The sequence below is a fragment of the Dendropsophus ebraccatus genome, chromosome 10 (assembly GCF_027789765.1).
Source record: "Dendropsophus ebraccatus isolate aDenEbr1 chromosome 10, aDenEbr1.pat, whole genome shotgun sequence".
NCBI classification, from domain to species: Eukaryota; Metazoa; Chordata; class Amphibia; order Anura; family Hylidae; genus Dendropsophus; species Dendropsophus ebraccatus.
In genome coordinates, this window is record NC_091463.1 from 32,021,116 (window position 1) to 32,038,352 (window position 17,237).

The window sequence follows — 17,237 nt, forward strand, 5'->3', positions numbered from 1 at the left end:
GCATCATCATGCACACCATCATGTACATTGCTGCCCTATTTAAATGCTATGGGGCTACTAGAGATTGTCTAGCACTGTCTGTCTTCAGCAGGCTCAAAGACTTCCAATGGAAGCAATGTAGATATTCAACCACAACCTTATTCCAACAGGGCAACTCAGGAATGGTTGTATCGGTGATAACTTTCCATTATATAATAACCCCTTAAGCTGTCTAGGGTATAACTTTTACAACAATATGTGACCAGGGTGGAGTAAAAGCAATAATAACACACCTCAGCCACTGGTTGTCTGAGCAGGCACTTCCATGTGTTGAGACCAAGACCAAACAGTAGGATCGGGCACCACTGAAGAAGTGTCTGTGTGGGTTGCATTATAGCGGCCAGTTTCTTCACAGTATCAGGCTATGTTCACACTACGTAAAAGTACGTCCGTTGTTGCCGATGGCAACAATGGCCGTACTTTTACCGCGGTGGAACAATGCCTGTTGTTCTATGGGATCCCGGCCGGAGCGTACACACATTGTGTGCGCTCCGGCCGGGATCCCATACGCCGCCGCAAACAACTGACATGTCAGGTTTCTCCGGCCGGAATTCAGTGAATTCTGGCCGCAGAAAGACCTGTCAGTTCACACAGTGAAGCAAGCGGCTCTGGCCGCTCGCTTCACTGTCGGCTATGGGAAGCTCTGATGCGGGCGCGCGCTGATGCGTCCGCATCAGAGCTCCGCGGCCGAAAGATCATCCGGCCGGTACTTAAGTACCGGCCGCGATGATCCGGCCAGAGACCGGCCGTTCCGTGACCCGGCTGGGGTCACGGAACGGCCGGTCTCTTACGTAGTGTGAACATAGCCTTAACCCAGAACAGCATATTATAGTTTCAAATTTGCTTTTGTAAACGAAAAATAGCAAAATAAGAAGGAAAATATGTTGTGTTGAGTAAATATATAGTAAAGAAGCTGGTAGATATAATGCAAAAGACGGGAAGAGGTTTGCCTCTATTGCATTATAGCCCCAGCTTCTTTACATTATATTAACTTAATATAGCATATTTTCATTCTAATTTTTATTCAGTTTCATTCTAAATGGAAGTCAGCTGCACATAGAGACAATGAAATGTGCCAGAACAAACAGTGAACAGGCCGCAATCCTCTACTGGCATTCTCTGCAATGGAAAGTTCACCTTGCAATTTGCCTACATATGAGTTAGAAAAATGTCAGAATGGGATTTCAATGTACAGTATAATGTGCACAGGTCCCACTGACCTCAACAGCACAAATGTAACCAGCTGGTTCAGTGCTTATGCCTGTCCATGCCGGTCTCTGGAAAGATCATCCTGGCCAGTACTGCTGTCGCGGATGGATGATCTTTGTAGCCGCAGAGTTCTGATGCAGGCGCATCTGTGCGCGCCCGCATCAGAACTCCCCACTGCACACTATGGAGCCATTCACTCCATAGTGTGCAATTACAGGGTTTTCTGCGGCCGCTATTTACTGAATAGCGGCCGCAGCAAACTGACATGTCAGTTTTCTATGGTGCCGCAAGAGATCCCGGCCGGAGTGTATACTACGTGTATACACTCTGGCCAGGATTCCATGCAAGACAAGGCAACATATATTTCCGTGAAAAGTACCGCCGTTGTTGCCGATTTCAACAATGGCCATAGTTTGACGAAAATATACATTGTGTGAACATAGCCATACATTGGAATCCCATTTTGACATTACGTTAACATATATGTGCCTTGGATAACACAATAGTTATGTGAAGGAGCCCTTACTGATCACGAGGGTCCCTGTGGCAAGATTGCCAATATTCAGAAACTCATGGCCTATCCTTAGAAAAGACCATCGATGGATAATCCTGGCAAACATCTGTGAATAATCTGGATTTCTCTGGGCAACACATTATTATGGGATCATATCATTGTAATATTAGCATAGGAAAGCCCACCGTTGTATGGTGCACAGATTTCAATTGAGTGCCCAAAGAGGTTGTCCCCCATATCTTTACAGACATAGAATAGTATGAATTATTCAGAATCATCCTTGCTCCCTCAATCCATCTGGTGTTTTCTTTCTGAACCAGGAAGACCGGCATGAACATTTTATTATATAAAAAAAACTTGGCCATCATAAGTAAACAATGCTATCTCTAATGCTAGGGCTGCTGGAATTAAAAAAAAGTTTCATCGCTCGGGGTTATTTGTGACTGGTTGGTGCCCATTGAGTTGTATGGTATTAACACACAGGCCTGACCTGGTGACATATTGGGTATGTGAGTCAGGTTAAGATGATGTCAGTGGCAGGATATATCACTATTACCATGACTCTTCAGCAGAAGGAAGTCACTGTGCCCCAGGCTTGTCACTTAAGATTTAGTAAAGATGTTGCCATCAGCATTTCTAGGCTTCCTTAGTGAAGGTTGAACTAGTGATTTAATGAGAGAAGACATGTCTATTCCAGTCCCTGCATCCACCTAGAGAGACACCATGACACCTACTGACACGGACCGGCGGGTAACATCTTAGCCTTAGGGAGTTCTTACTTACTCAGAAATAAAACTTTACATACACAGGTATGTAATAATATAGATGTGTACTAGACTAAAGAGCAAAATCTGGGGCTCTCTATTCTGGTTTGTAGAAGGGGTGCAAAACAGGACACCTCCTTTATGACATTGAAGAAATTGGTATAAAATAGATGACTATTGGGGGGGGGGGGGTTGCTGACTCCCTCCTCATGCATGACACAGGACAGCTTGTTCTAGAGATCTATTGCAGTCTGAACACCCAGACCTATCAAAACCTTTGACATGTCTCTCTATGACATGCCAAAACTTTTTTTTAAATGACAGTAATGCTTTAAAGCATTATCACTTTTCAGAAAGCAATACTACAAGCGGTTCTAGGAAACTCTGTAATAGGTTTAATTAAGCAAAATAGTTTCCTTCTGTACTCAAAAAGCTGTTTTGCAGCCTCCCCCTGACTTCAGAATAAGCAGGATTTCAGTGTCTATTATGCTCTATGGAAGGGCCGAGGGGGATGAGTCAGCCTGGAGAGGAGAAAAGGCAGCCCTGAACATCACTACATCCTGCAATCTTCTCTCACCAAGCTCCTAGACTAGCACTGAGCAGTCTGACCTGGGAATCCTGTATTTTACGTGCCCAGCCAGTCTCCAAACTGTACAGCTGCTTATCTCCTCTTCCTGCTCATTCATCCCCTTAAGCCCCCACCCCCTCCACAGGTTATATGGACACAGTGGAACCTGTGTAGGTCTCATTGCAGAATCAGTAACAGGGCCCTCTGCCGGGGTCTGTGTTTGACCTCCACTGCCTCTGCAGTTTTGCCCTTGGGACTGGGGTTGTCTGAAAGTTTATTCCTTCCTATCTATAGAAGTACTTGGGTTCATATAAACTACACTGCTGGTGTATGTCAGGATATCTTTAAGTACACATTCTTGTGTATTCTGCAAATAGACCAACCCTAGTCTCCTTGTATACGACATATAGTCTCTTTTACCATTATATATGTTTTATTTGCAGACAAAGGCATGGTATAGTGTGAAGAATAGACATATATGACTATACTAGAATGTGATGTTGGCACAACTCATGATTCCTCATATTCCGATGTGTCATCTGTGGCTTCACAGGGGAGAGCAGTTTTCTATAGTAGAGGGATACCCCGGCACTCCATGTGCAGTGTGTTTATGTTTTTGGCATGATACCCATTCATTGTCAGCTACATTCTGGTCTTTTCTGCCTTCAAAGGCACCTTGGCCTATTCTATCTAACCCTCCGGGAGACCAATTCAAACAATTTGCAAACCCCAGGAACCAATAACATGCTGTACCATTTGTGCTACAGAACAAAATAAGAAAGATGTTGAAAGTCCCTAATAAGATTTTTCAAAGGCCGGATTTACAGAGACCCTCGATTCAGGTTTTCATCTTGTTGTAATCTCCGATTTTCAGGCTTCCATTGTATGATGGCTGATACACATCATCAATAGGTTATTTTACCATTATTATTAATCTGCTAGAATTGACTGAAAGCTTAGGGGCTGACAAAACTAGATTGTACGATGTAGCAGTGCTGAAGTTGTTATCTTGTTTACAAATTGTAATATGCATGTGCAGTCCTATGAAAAAACCAAAGGCAGCACATTACTGGGCCTCTTAGCCTCCTGGACCAAGTAAGACAGATTTCAGCTTCTGTATCCTTTGGTGTTGTGTCCCTGGCATTGCCCCACCTGATACTGCTAATCTGACATATAATCCAGCATATTTTGAACCTTTGAAAAAAATTTTTATTTTCTCCTATAGGCCACAGGTGTATTACAGGTGCATTTTTTTTTCACTTACATTACAGTGTATTGTCTCAGTGATCAGATTAATGAATCCATCCCCGTTTTTATGGCTACCCTAAATGGGATGTCTGGTTTAGAAATCTTTGATATTCTATTGGGAAATATTATCTATTGGGTAAGGTTTCTATTCCATTAGGTAGAGCACATGGCAGCTACAAAGTATATCTGGAGGACCTTGCAAGTCAGTGCATTACAGGGGCTGCCTATTGATTTTTAAAGGGTATTGTGTAATGCTTATTTTTTCCTGTGATGGCCCTGCAAGGAAATTTTACGCTGCTGGGTTCTACCATAGAGTATTGTCAATTGGTAGCGATTCTAGCAGCAGAACATCCTGTGATCAGTTAGATAGCAGAGGACCCCTTTATTTTCTATTCTCACTTATATTAATTGTCTTAACATCTCTGTTGTACATAAACTGTAAAAAGTGTGAATGTTAAGATTGAGAGCCAAGAAAGGCAAGGTTCCCACAGTGCACATGGGTCAAAGTGGTCAAAACAGATAGTGAACCAGGATGTGGATATTTAACATGTGGCTGTTGCCGCAGCAGTGGGGGCAGGTTTTCTTAAGAAACTGTTCAAAGAAATGTCCCTGGAGTTCTTAGAAAAACCACCTGTAGATTATTATTTATAAAAACTGTACGTCGACTTTTACAGATTTTAATACTTTGTTGTTTCCACATTAATGGAAACTGCACAAAAAGTGTATAAATAACAAGCCAAATCATGTATCAACTATGGAACAGCAAATAGAGTTCACATTAGAATATTCTAAAACTCCAGCAAAGAAAAATCCAATGAAACACACTGACTTTTAGTAATATTGTAAATAATAATAGCAATAACTAATAATAATAAATACATAAGTGCAAAGTGTGAAAGTGTCTACAGATAGAAATACAGATAAATTAGACAAGATAAATTAGATAGATAAATAGATAGATAGATAGATAGATAGATAGATAGGAGATAGATAATAGATGGATAGATAGATAGATAGATAGATAGATAGATAGATAGATAGATAGATAGGAGATAGATAGATAGATAGATAGATAGGAGATAGATAATAGATGGATAGATAGATAGATAGATAGATAGATAGATAGATAGATAGATAGGAGATAGATAGATAGATAGATAGATAGATAGATAGATAGATAAATAGATAGATAGATAGATAGATAGATAGGAGATAGATAATAGATGGATAGATAGATAGATAGATAGATAGGAGATAGATAGATAGATAGATAGATAGATAGATAGATATGAAAAAAAAGAGAACAGAAGCACTCAGGAATGGAAAATAGGGGTGCCAGCGGTGAACACCTGGGTCCAGGGTGTATGTAATATACGTCAAAAATATACCGCAGTACACCACAATTGCAATGAAAAAAAGTGTTTTTTTTACCCATGTGAGGCAATGCAACGTTTCAGCTCAAACAATATGAGCCTTTCTCAAGCAGTGCTTGAGAAAGGCTCATATTGTTTGAGCTGAAATGTTGCATTGCCTCACATGGGTAAATAAACCACTTTTTTTCATTGCAATTGTGGTGTGCTGCGGTATATTTTTGACGTAGATAGACAGATAGATAGATAGATAGATAGATAGATAGATAATAAATAGATAATGGATAGATAGATGGATGGATGGATGGATGGATAGATAGATAGATAGATAGATAGATAGATAGATAGATAGATATGGAAAAAAAGAGAACAGCAGCGCTCAGGAATGGAAAATAGGGGTGCCAGTTTAGGATAAATACATCCTGAACTTTCAGGAACAGTGGACCCAGTTAGTGGACTACATGCAGTGATGGGAGGGTACTGAGATAAAATATTCTGTTTGTTTTAATAACAAATCCAGCTCTGCTCCATGTGTGTACACACACACACACACACACACACACACACACACACTAGCAGCAGGATACATTGGCTTCTCCCTATGGACTGTAAGGAGCTGATGACTGTAGCTGCACCTGCTGCCCCAGCTCCTGCAGGTGCTGACCAAGGTGCTGATCTCCTTCCCAGTCACAGGCTGTAGCTCTGCCCTCAGTGAGCTGGCCTTGGTGGTGAATCCCTGGGCTGTACACAGTGCTGTCCCTGTACTATTGTGTAAGCCTCACTGCAGATTATACAAACAAGCTGCTATTTCCTACAGACCCTGTAGCAATGAAATGAATAGGGATCAGAGCACAGGCAAGAAGCAGGCAGATGTTGGGGGTTGGAAGCAGTGTACTCACAGTCTTTAGGTAAATCCAGTGCTTGGATGTTGCTGCAGAGCAAGGTAACTAAGAAAGTCCCCAGGACACATGATGTTGGTGTTAGAGGCATAGCAGAGATTCCTTGTCTGTACTACTCCAGGATGACTTAAGGATAAAAGGATCCACCTGTCAGAGAGAGAGAGGAGATGAGTGACAGAAATCACAGCCTGCTGCTAAGACCCTCCTCTCCTTGCAAGTACATTGCAGAGGGATGCTGAGGAAGGGGAGGAGACAGGGAGAGGTGGCAGATTTAACCTATTGTTAGCTTTCATTGCAATGCTTCACATTGTCAGTGCAAACCACAGGTATATTAGTCTAAAGCTGATAGGAGCGATTCACCAGGACAGCAGGACAGAGTATGTTGGTGCTATATACATATCAAATACAATGGATGGTTCAGCTGTAGGTTATTTATAACAGCCCCTTGCTCATAGCAATTATGTGCATATGGGCATTGTATAGCAGCACATGCAGTCCTTACTAGTCAGTATTATAGGGACTGCCACATGGTTCATGTGTAAACCACCATTTTCCTTTATATTCCTAGTATAGCATGTCATTGAATCCATAAGAATAAAAACCAACATGTGTGCATATACAGTAGAAGGCACATATGAGTGCACTATGGATCCATAGAATTCCATGGGTGTCATATTGCCATATACAAGAACTATATACATAATGTGGCCATGGGAGCTCTATAAGAGGCCAATGCTAATGCCCATTGTTTTAAGGATTGGTTCCTTGAAACCTAGGATAATATATAAAATACAGTAAATACATAAGATACAGGGAAATATATATATATATATATATATATATATATATATATATATATATATAGCAATGTAATGAAGTGGGAGAGACACAGCACTTATCACACCGCCTGCATCCTTCCTTCTCTGTCTGCTACATACAAGAATGAAAGAAAACAGGTCTCTTTAATTATGGAACAAAAAAAACCTCAGCTTCTCCCGAGACATCTACGTCTGCCAGACAGAGCAAGTCTCCCCGGGAGATGAGGAAAGATGGGTAAATGACTAAGAGCCCAGGGTGCCAGCTGAGATCATGCACTCACCCAGGCACCACATGCCTCCATAAACTCTCACTAATGCTTACTCTTATCTGTAACATAGGAGACAGTGCATACCCAGTATATGCCAGGCTGACATGTGGCTTCTCATTGTTGTAGATCTGGTCTAAGCAATTAGAAAGCAAAATAATATCTTGTATATGCAGGCTATATTATACGGTATATATCAAGAGGTGAAATAACTTTCTGCATGGTAGAAGATAGAGAACAGGAAACCAGTTACCAGAGAGTAACCAGAGTTATAGCAGTAAACTCCTTGACCCCAGTGCAGAGGGTGTTACCTAACCATTAGATGACCTGCACCCGTGGACTGCAACCTCTGCAGCTTCTGTCATGGCACTGCCCAGTCATAGCCAGCCTTTTCTTCACCCTGGTGAACCAGATGGCACCCAGGTGTCTGGTATTGGAGAGGGTATACAGCTGAATAGGCAAAGCATAAGCAGAGGCTGAGCATCTCATAACATGTTACGTCAAGTTGGCACTGATGATATTATTAGTCCAAGGGCAAAGTTAAAGGATCCTAACAACTCACCCCTGAAAACACATAAAAATTCTGCAAACGCAAAAATGGCAACCGATTATTACTATTATAATGTACTAAATACAGAGCTCTTGTTGATTTCTGGTATGACTTAGTTTATGGCACTGCTCACAGTCAAACAATATTGATCTCTCTTCAGTATCTATCCACCTCCCTCCCCCAAATATACAGGGACTAATACAAGCAGTAAGCTCCGAGCAGGCTCTGCTAAGTGGTGGCACTTTATGCTGTCACCTTAACATCTGATGTGAGCGGAGGGAGTGGGAGGAGGGAATAAGCTAACCATATGTGACCCCTGACTGGTTTTGTGTACAGTATGTTACGGTATTGGGTATGATTATGGTAGACTTTTAGTTACCACCTTTTCCTGTTGCAGCTGCCACAATTTGAGCTGTATATGTCTTTTCATGACATATAATATAATACCTTTACTCCCTTCATGTGTCATGCTTGTCTATAGATTTTACTTAAAATCGTTTTCCCAATTGGTTCCACATCTCCATATCCAAGAGACAAGAGATGAGGGCGACAGGTGAACTGCATACTGCTGACTTACAAGTGTTATGCCAAGGTTAAATGTTATCCTCTATCCACCAGATAGGGACGACTAGCTGATCAGTGAGGGGTACAACAGCTGGGACCCCATTAATCACAAGCATGGAGGTCAATTGACCCCCAAGTGAATGGAGTAGCGGCATGCATGCTTGACTACCATTTTATTCTTTCTCTATGGGATTTTCAAACTTTGCTGCTTAAATTAAAGTGCCAGAGACAGTGACTGATGCAGAGGCTGAGCATCCACACTGCTACTCAATTCACTCAGGGTCAATTGGCCTCTATTTTCATGATTGGCAAGGACCCTAGTGATCAGACCTCACCGATCAGCCAGTTGTCTCCTATCCTGTGAACTTTGTATCTTAGGGCAGTCAGATCCCCACCAATAAGATACCTATGTATATGCCAATCCAAAGGACTTTTTTTTACTTTTAATCTTGTCATAACTACTTTGGAGTAGTTGTCACTTCTTAAAGGGTATCTGTCACGATGAAGACCATGGCAGAATGGTGTGCAGCCAGGATGGGACATACCCAGGAAAACATGATTTTATGGCATCAGCTGCAGCTGCACATCATTCTTACTTGGTCTTCATCGTGACAGATACCCTTTAAGGCCATTTAGTTGCTTTCATGGACAGATCGACACTCAAGACCCCCCTCTATGAGTCACATAAGGCCATTCACAAGGACATCAATCTTCACGAATGACTGATATGTAATACTACAGTAATTCTTTAGTGGTCTCTGCATGGGGGAGGAGCAGGCAACAACTTACCCCACCCAAATGTATTGTTTTACAGGGATCTTGTTAACTATATATTAAAACCTTTGATAGGACCAAGGAATATATAGAATGGTATAACAATGGACAGAATCCTCATCAGGACATGGTAATGGTTAGGGGTTTAGGACAGATCATGAAAAGATTCCTATGAAATCTGAGTAACATGTGAGGCAGGATCCCGGCAGCTGTCTCCTCAAATCTCTACTTTCCACCATATGTTCTCTACAGCCACCGCTGAATATTTAATGTCGTCCTGGACTGATTATTGCTAATGGGTTTCAAGTTGTTGTTTTTTTTCCGTTTGGCAAATATGAAACATTCTAAAAAAGTAGGACAATAGTCTATGGCTGAGAGGATGGCTGGCAACAATTCTGTCTGTATCCTGTCACTTTCTAGTTGTCATAAATGTAATGGTGAATGAACCTCTCATGAACTTCATTTTGTTTAGCTGTTCTGGACTAATTAACATTACAATATATTTATCTAAGGACATAGATACATTGTTATTATGATACAGACAAAATACAGGTAATAATAAAAATTCTAACTACCAGCAGCTACCACTGGGGGAGCTGAGGAGCTTACTGTATACAGAGTTTAAAGAGAAGACGCTCATAATCTACCACTAGGGGAGCCAAAGAGCTTACTATATACAGAGTTAATTGAGAAGAAGCTCCTAATCTACAACTAGTGGTGACTGTGGGCTACCATGGTGTTATTATTTAATTCTTTACAGTGAAATTTCTTAGTAAAAAACAACAACAAAAAATATAACCTAAATGTATCTATAAATCATCCGATCAGTTTCTTTTTACATGTTTTGTTTAAAAAATGGTTAAAGATATCTATTCATTTTGAAAATCTGTTTTACTGATTCTTTTTCCAGTTTTTCTAAAGTCCAGTTTCTAGTAAAAACTCATGGGAAAGGGATTGTTATCTGTTATCAGCCACATTCTATCCACTATCATACAATCAATAGAAATGAATTAAAAGCCTATGGATCGATAGATAGATAGATAGATAGATAGATAGATAGATAGATAGATAGATAGAAATATAATAGATAGATTGATAGATAGATAGATAGATAGATAGATAGATGATAGACAGATAGATAGTTAGATAGATAGGAGATAGATAGATAGATAATAAATAGATGATAGACAGATAGATAGGTAGATAGATAGATAGATAGATAGATAGATAGATAGATAGATAGATAGATAGATTAAAAAAAAATGTAGGGCTGGATGGCACTGTGCGGCTCTGTGGCTCAAATGGGTGCTGTAACCTCCAGTGGTCGGACTCCAGACCAACTTGTAAATATAACAAAGTCCAAAACAGGCAGCACTCCAATATCCAGTGAAAAATAAGATGACTTATTCACCCCTTGATGTACAACATTTCGATCTCCCTATGAGATCTTTTTCAAGCAAATAGAAAAAGATCTCATAGGGAGATCGAAACGTTGCACATCGATGGGTGAATAAATCATCTTCTTTTTCACTGGATATTGGAGTGCTGCCTCTTTTGGACTTCGTGATAGAAAGATAGATAGATAGATAGATAGATAGATAGATAGATAGATAGATAGATAGATTTTCTGCACCGTTACTGTAACTTATTCCTTAGGATGGGGCTACTACATCCATCAGCACCTAATGTGTTTCATGGTCAGTCGGTTCCAGTGTTCATCATGGCAGTGATGCGGAGTTGGAGCGACTTCTCCGGAGCCCCTCCACTACCACAGGCAGGAAATGGATTAGTTGTAAATAGCAGGGGAGGTTAGAATCTTTAACATCTCTCTAGATGCTGTTTGCTTCTCCTTCTAAGTTAAATAATTGAATAAATGGCCAGAAATAGCTAGAAGCCAGAGACAAGGGCCCAGTGGACATCTGCTGGTCTGAATTATTCAGCAGGGGGGCATGAAATAAGGACTTCCCCCCTCGCTACACCCATTCCCTCCCTTTTTTCCATGTTTATGTCTTTAGGTTTTTTTCTCTCTGATTTATATGAAACTATATAGATTATTCATTGTAATAATTGTTGCTTTATTGCCTGTTAGTGACATAAAGATGATTTCCCCCTTGAAGGCAATGACAGCTATAAAGCCACTACCAGATATTAACATTTTACATTTTACTTTGTCAGCAAAATTAGACTTTCATTATTGATATATTGCTAGTGTGCAATTGGGGGTTCTATCCATTCCCTGCCACACCATTAAAGGGGTATTCTGCGTTAAAAGCACTTACTAACCACAGGACAAGGAATAAGTCAGATTGTGGGGTCTCTGACCCCTACAATCTATAGAATGGTGTTTGTTATGAATGAAGCATATGAATTAAGATGTCAAGTTTTAACTTGGAATACCCCTTTAAGGTAGTCCATGTTCTGAACCCTTATTCTTTCTATTTCTAACAACAGCTTTGCCTCAGAAGTTCATCCTCCTGTTACACAATCCTGGGACAGATATATGGGGAGGTCTGTGCTCCGTCATCCAGATCCATAATGTCTCATTACATGCCTAAACTATCAGACATAGCAATGATGAGTTTGTCCTTTGGCACATTTCACAATATCCCATTGGGAAAACCAGTGCAGAGGGTAACTACAAAAAGTCTTCGCACATCAGACATGCTTTATATTGGTATTATGTAAAGGAAGGTAAAAATGTCAATACTAAAAGAGTTCAATTTAACTGATTTTTTATGTACTCTGTAAGGAATTCTTAACTAACAGGGCAGCCTATGTTCAGAAAACTCGCTCTTTCTAAAGAGTATCTCTTGCTCAGACTTATAATACCTAGTTTGACCTATGGTGGCACTACTGGGAAATTAAACACTAAGGGGCACATTTATCTTTAGAGCCCCCTAGTGATGCCACGAAAAAGCACAGATTTTAGTGTAAACCACTTGGGCGGGTGGGGAGAGCGCCAAGGTGGGCAGAAATTGAGCGTAAATCTTGGAGAACCCCTCTATTGTTGTGTTCCTCTCCAGGTAACAGCTGGCTACTGGGGGGGGGGGGGGTTACAGCAACTGAATTAGTTTATTGTCAGGGAACCTCTCCAACAAAAAAAGAGTTAATCAAGGTCAATAGGCCAAGGAAATCCTACAACACAGTGATAACCGGAATTGCTTGTAGTACAGTTCCCTAATATATTATATACAGTATAATTTATCACAGTCCATTATTCCATGACCTACTACTCTTTGATGTAACGTCTGTATACGGAAAAGACACTACAAGTAGCGGGGGCTGAGACGCCTGCACATTCTCAGATCTCCTGTTATTGACATAAAGCCCTAATAGAGATTGTCCCACTGTTCGGCGGATGGGGCCAGCAATTTACTAATCAGATTCTAGTGACAATTTCCACCCTGTCTGTGATGTGGCTTTTAATAACTATGCGACCTGTCAACACGTCATGATGTGCAGCTTCACTATCACCAGGCACAATGCTTGCCACCTATACACCAAAGAAGTATAGCATCAGTAGTATTAAGCTGTAGTATTTTTTTGTTTATTTTGGTATGAATTAGTTTTCATGACTTTTTAGATAGTCCTTTAATACCTGATGAGTGGGGGTCTGACAGCTGGCGCCCTCACCCTATATTGTATATTGTATTGTATGTGTTTGACTACTATGGGATATGTCTGAAACATACATACATAAAACTATTTAAATGCATTGGCGCCATTTGTTTTCTTCATTATAAAAACTCAATTAGAACGGATCCATAATACTGAAGTGTGAATGGAGCCAAAATCTCAGTGTAGAAAAGACAGCATGTTAGGGAAGGCTGGTCCTGAGTGTTGTCGGATTTTCCCCCAGCCTCTATGGAGATCTTCCTGAATCTGTCTGGGACATAGCAAGGACGCAGCAGGAGTGGGATTTGCTAGTTACAGCCACAATACATCACATGAATGAATATCTAGAGACAATGAACAGCGGAACCAGTGTATTACAGGTCAGATGCAATGCAGAGCTCATGCTTACGTTAGAGACATTCTTGTCACATGAGTATAATACGTCTGTTTTTTAGGATCAGTATTATTATGACAATAACCGAACCTAGACCAAGAGGCTGCTATGGGGGGCTTGCATGGAGGGCGCTCCCGGCCCACTGTCCCATTCACTTTACTACTGGTAGGAAGCTGTGTAGGACTCCTCTCCCTGGGGATCTGCATAGTCAGCAAATAAAGGCACCAGTGGTTGACTGACTGGTCGTGGAAAGCAAGGGGAAATAAACATGAAGCCGTACTACTAAAGCACCAGGATTTACTGTCCTGGGTGAAAAGTCAGGCACTATAAAGAGGCCCATTTTTATCTTTGCCATGGGGTCCCCACTGCCCTGTTCTATTCAATTGAACCAAGCGTAGCCCTCCGTAAACCCTTATCTCAGTGATATAAGTTGTATTTTCAGCAGCGTTATAAGGCATTGTGGCCATAATGGTTACCCTAGGATTATTCTAAACCTCAAAAAAAAATACCAGAAAATACATATATAGCCTCCCAAAGCAGGATAGCACTGCAAAAAAGTGGCCTTATTAATAGAAATCAGTATACATCATGCATAGAATACACAGAATACATAGAATACACCTCTGTAAACTCAGGGGCATACAGTTAACGTCTATGGGGGCTGTATCATAATAAGGCCATGTCTGTGATCCCTTAGTGTATTTTACCTAGACACAATCATATTCTAAGCTTAGTTATGTTGCTTTAGTACAGCAAATAATCATTACCAATTGCCGGGAGCTTTCTGTACTGCAAACATATAAGCGAGGGAGAATAGCGGCTGACGGAAATTGGGCTAATAGGGACTACTTTCATGGGATTTGCAGTAAAGCCCCCCATAGATCCAATTGTGCAGTTAATCCTCCTGCCTAACACTGTGCTTAGAAGGGATTGCAGAATGAAGGGAAAGCATGTGGTTTAGAGGGGCAGTCACTCAGAAATGTCAGGAGAGCCAGCTTACCAATACACTGGCCTCTGTCATCCTGCTTTCCGAACATGGGCATAAATGATAGAAAATAACAGAGGAAAAGGGGGGCTCACAGGTAGGTTGGCGCTGACCTCTTTGTTAGGTATAGTGTGAGCCTCCCAACATGTTATCAAACAAGAAACAGAGGGTCCCATCTAAGTGTCAAGATGCCTAAGAAATGAGTCAAGGGCTGTCAGCCGTACCCAGTAAAGGGGTATGTACGATACACACAGACCATGTGGCGATAAGGAGCACATTCCAGGTGGGTCTCATCTCTATTTTAATAGGTGGTGAGAACCTGCACAGGGATGCAGTCTCATTGGATGCTGCCGTGTTAGAAAGGAGGCTGAAAATGTACTTGAGTTCTGAAAATTGCTCCTCTTATCACAGGAGGTGAGAAGTCCTCTGATGTCAAGCGGCTCCTGAATTTTTATAGTTGCTATACACCCTCCTCCCATCTTCCAGGCATGCCGTTGAGTTTGGTATTTCTTATTTGGCCCATTTATGTAGTTCTCTGACCCTTTAAGCTCTTCCTGAAGGAGACAGACGCCAAGCGTATACACAATGATACTATCCGTGCACAATAACCCTACTCAGAATGAAATAAACCTCTGGCCACAAGGAGCCATAACTCAGTGGTCAATGAATTCCCTACTTTTCCTGTTGACTGCTTTGTGAAAAAAAAAGTTAAGTATCATTCACTAGAATTTGTTGGTCGTGACATTGGCAGCAAAGCTGTTGGGAAGTACCGGATAGAAGAGGGGAAAAAAGCAATTTAGAAACCAAAAGAGACATTGCCGAGGCTGAGATGGGACCCCTGGGACTCTGGTTGGCAGGTTTCCTGAGCTCCAGATACCACTTTTCATCCGGTTTGAAGAACATTCTTTTTGATGGGAAGTGGAAGCCATTTATATTGTCACTGGCATGCGCCTCTCATCTACATCTGCAAGTTTCTTTTTCACAGATGCTGCACTTTTCAGGCATGATATATATTATATATAGGGCAGGATGAAAAGTTAAGGTGAAGGCACAAGCTATAGCATAAATAGACATTAATTCTTTACAGCCTATGTCAATGGAACTAACAAAAAGTTAGAATGTTGTTCGCTGTAATGGTAACCCAAGGGGTGCCAGTTGTTGTTAAAGTGGCCAGTGAACCTGCTGATATCAGCCAGCTGCTCTTTACCTTAGGATTGCAATGCTGTACTTCTTATTTCTGTCCCTTCCAGTATAGTGGCGCTTTTTGATAAATGCCAATATGCTAATCCGCGGGTTCGGAGCATTTTGGGCGTTCCTCATCATCTGCCCCCTCCCGGCTGGCCCACTATACATATTCATATATGCATAGTTAGGCTGCTTGTTACTGTGCATGTGCAGGAAGCACTGCAATTGCAGTACCCCTGCGGCATTTGTCATGCAGCCTGAATGCTATATGCCCTTCCAGGGTTCCAAACACATGCCTGTTAAAGCTGTAGTCCCTGGTGTTCCCTGTGATGTCTAGGTGCACTTGAGTAATCACAGAGTCCAGGATAACTTGAATGCTTTACTGGAACACTTCTTAAAGTGACAGTACAAGAGAAAGATGTACATAAAATTCATGGGGCCTCACAGGAAAAAAAACTGTTCAGGGGCCCCATGATTTCTGTATAGCCCCTCCCACATACTCACCTAGCCCGGAACAGTTCCAGAGCATTACCTCATTTTCCCAGCTGCCCAGTGCATGAGTGACATCACTCGTGTGCTGGGGAGCCAGGTGAACGAACGCTGGGGGACTACACTGGGCCTGGTGTGTATATGTATGCTGGTTGGAGAGGGGGAGCACTGGTGCAAGCTGCCTGGGTGGAAGTAAGAAGGGAAGTGGAGGACTAGAAGACATCACATGGGGAATCCCATAGGGAGCTAGGTGCTAGGAGTATGTACATGGCAGGTCCAGCACAATATAAAATAATGTTATTATCTGGAATACCCTTTTTCATTACACTTAAGCATAGTCCAGACTGGCCCCATCCCTGTTCTCCATGTGTAAATCATTTGTATCCCATGTAGGACAATAGGAAATGACCTAAAGATCACTACATTCCATGCAGTACAATAGAGTTAAAGGTAAGACTAATATACATAAACCCGCGATCCCAGGATATGGGCTTTGATGGCGTATGTCCATGCCAGGCTATATCATGCCCATCTGTACCCTGTTGCTCTTGGCTTAATGTATTTTCACTGCAAATTGTACGTAATTAAGGAGACAGCAGATCTTTAGACTGGAACATCTGTCAGACGCCTAAGGGTTAAACAACGCACCATTTCCCTGCTGTGGATTTTTGCCATGAATCTGTTGCTAAATGTATGGCGCAGACTTTGTCATCGATCTGCACAGAGTTCGCCCTATGCATGGCACAGGGTGTCATCTGCAGTGAAAGCATTTAACATTATAAACTATAGGGACCACAGGGGGGCATTTGGAAACCCCTACCTTGGGCGCCTTGTGCCCCACCCCAAGTCTTAGCTTTCATAAAATTCCTCTCTGTTGTACTGCAGACAGCTGCATCTTAATCCAGAGATGGCACGCGCCCACCCTATATCCCAAATTAAAGATACATCTGAATAAATTGTAAGATGATAGACAGGGAGGCTCCATC

At 41.6% G+C, this 17,237-nt stretch overlaps 1 protein-coding gene across 3 annotated transcripts in view; it reads right to left on the reverse strand.

Moving 5' to 3' along the window:
* L1CAM (L1 cell adhesion molecule) overlaps positions 1–17,237 on the reverse strand; it is a 139,068-nt gene that overhangs the window by 50,496 nt on the left and 71,335 nt on the right. For all 3 annotated transcript variants that reach the window (XM_069943019.1, XM_069943016.1, XM_069943018.1), the window contains exon 2: positions 6,612–6,758. In XM_069943019.1, coding sequence (XP_069799120.1) covers positions 6,612–6,702 — 91 coding nt within the window. In that variant the 5' untranslated portion in view covers positions 6,703–6,758. The remainder of the gene's footprint in view (positions 1–6,611; positions 6,759–17,237) is intronic.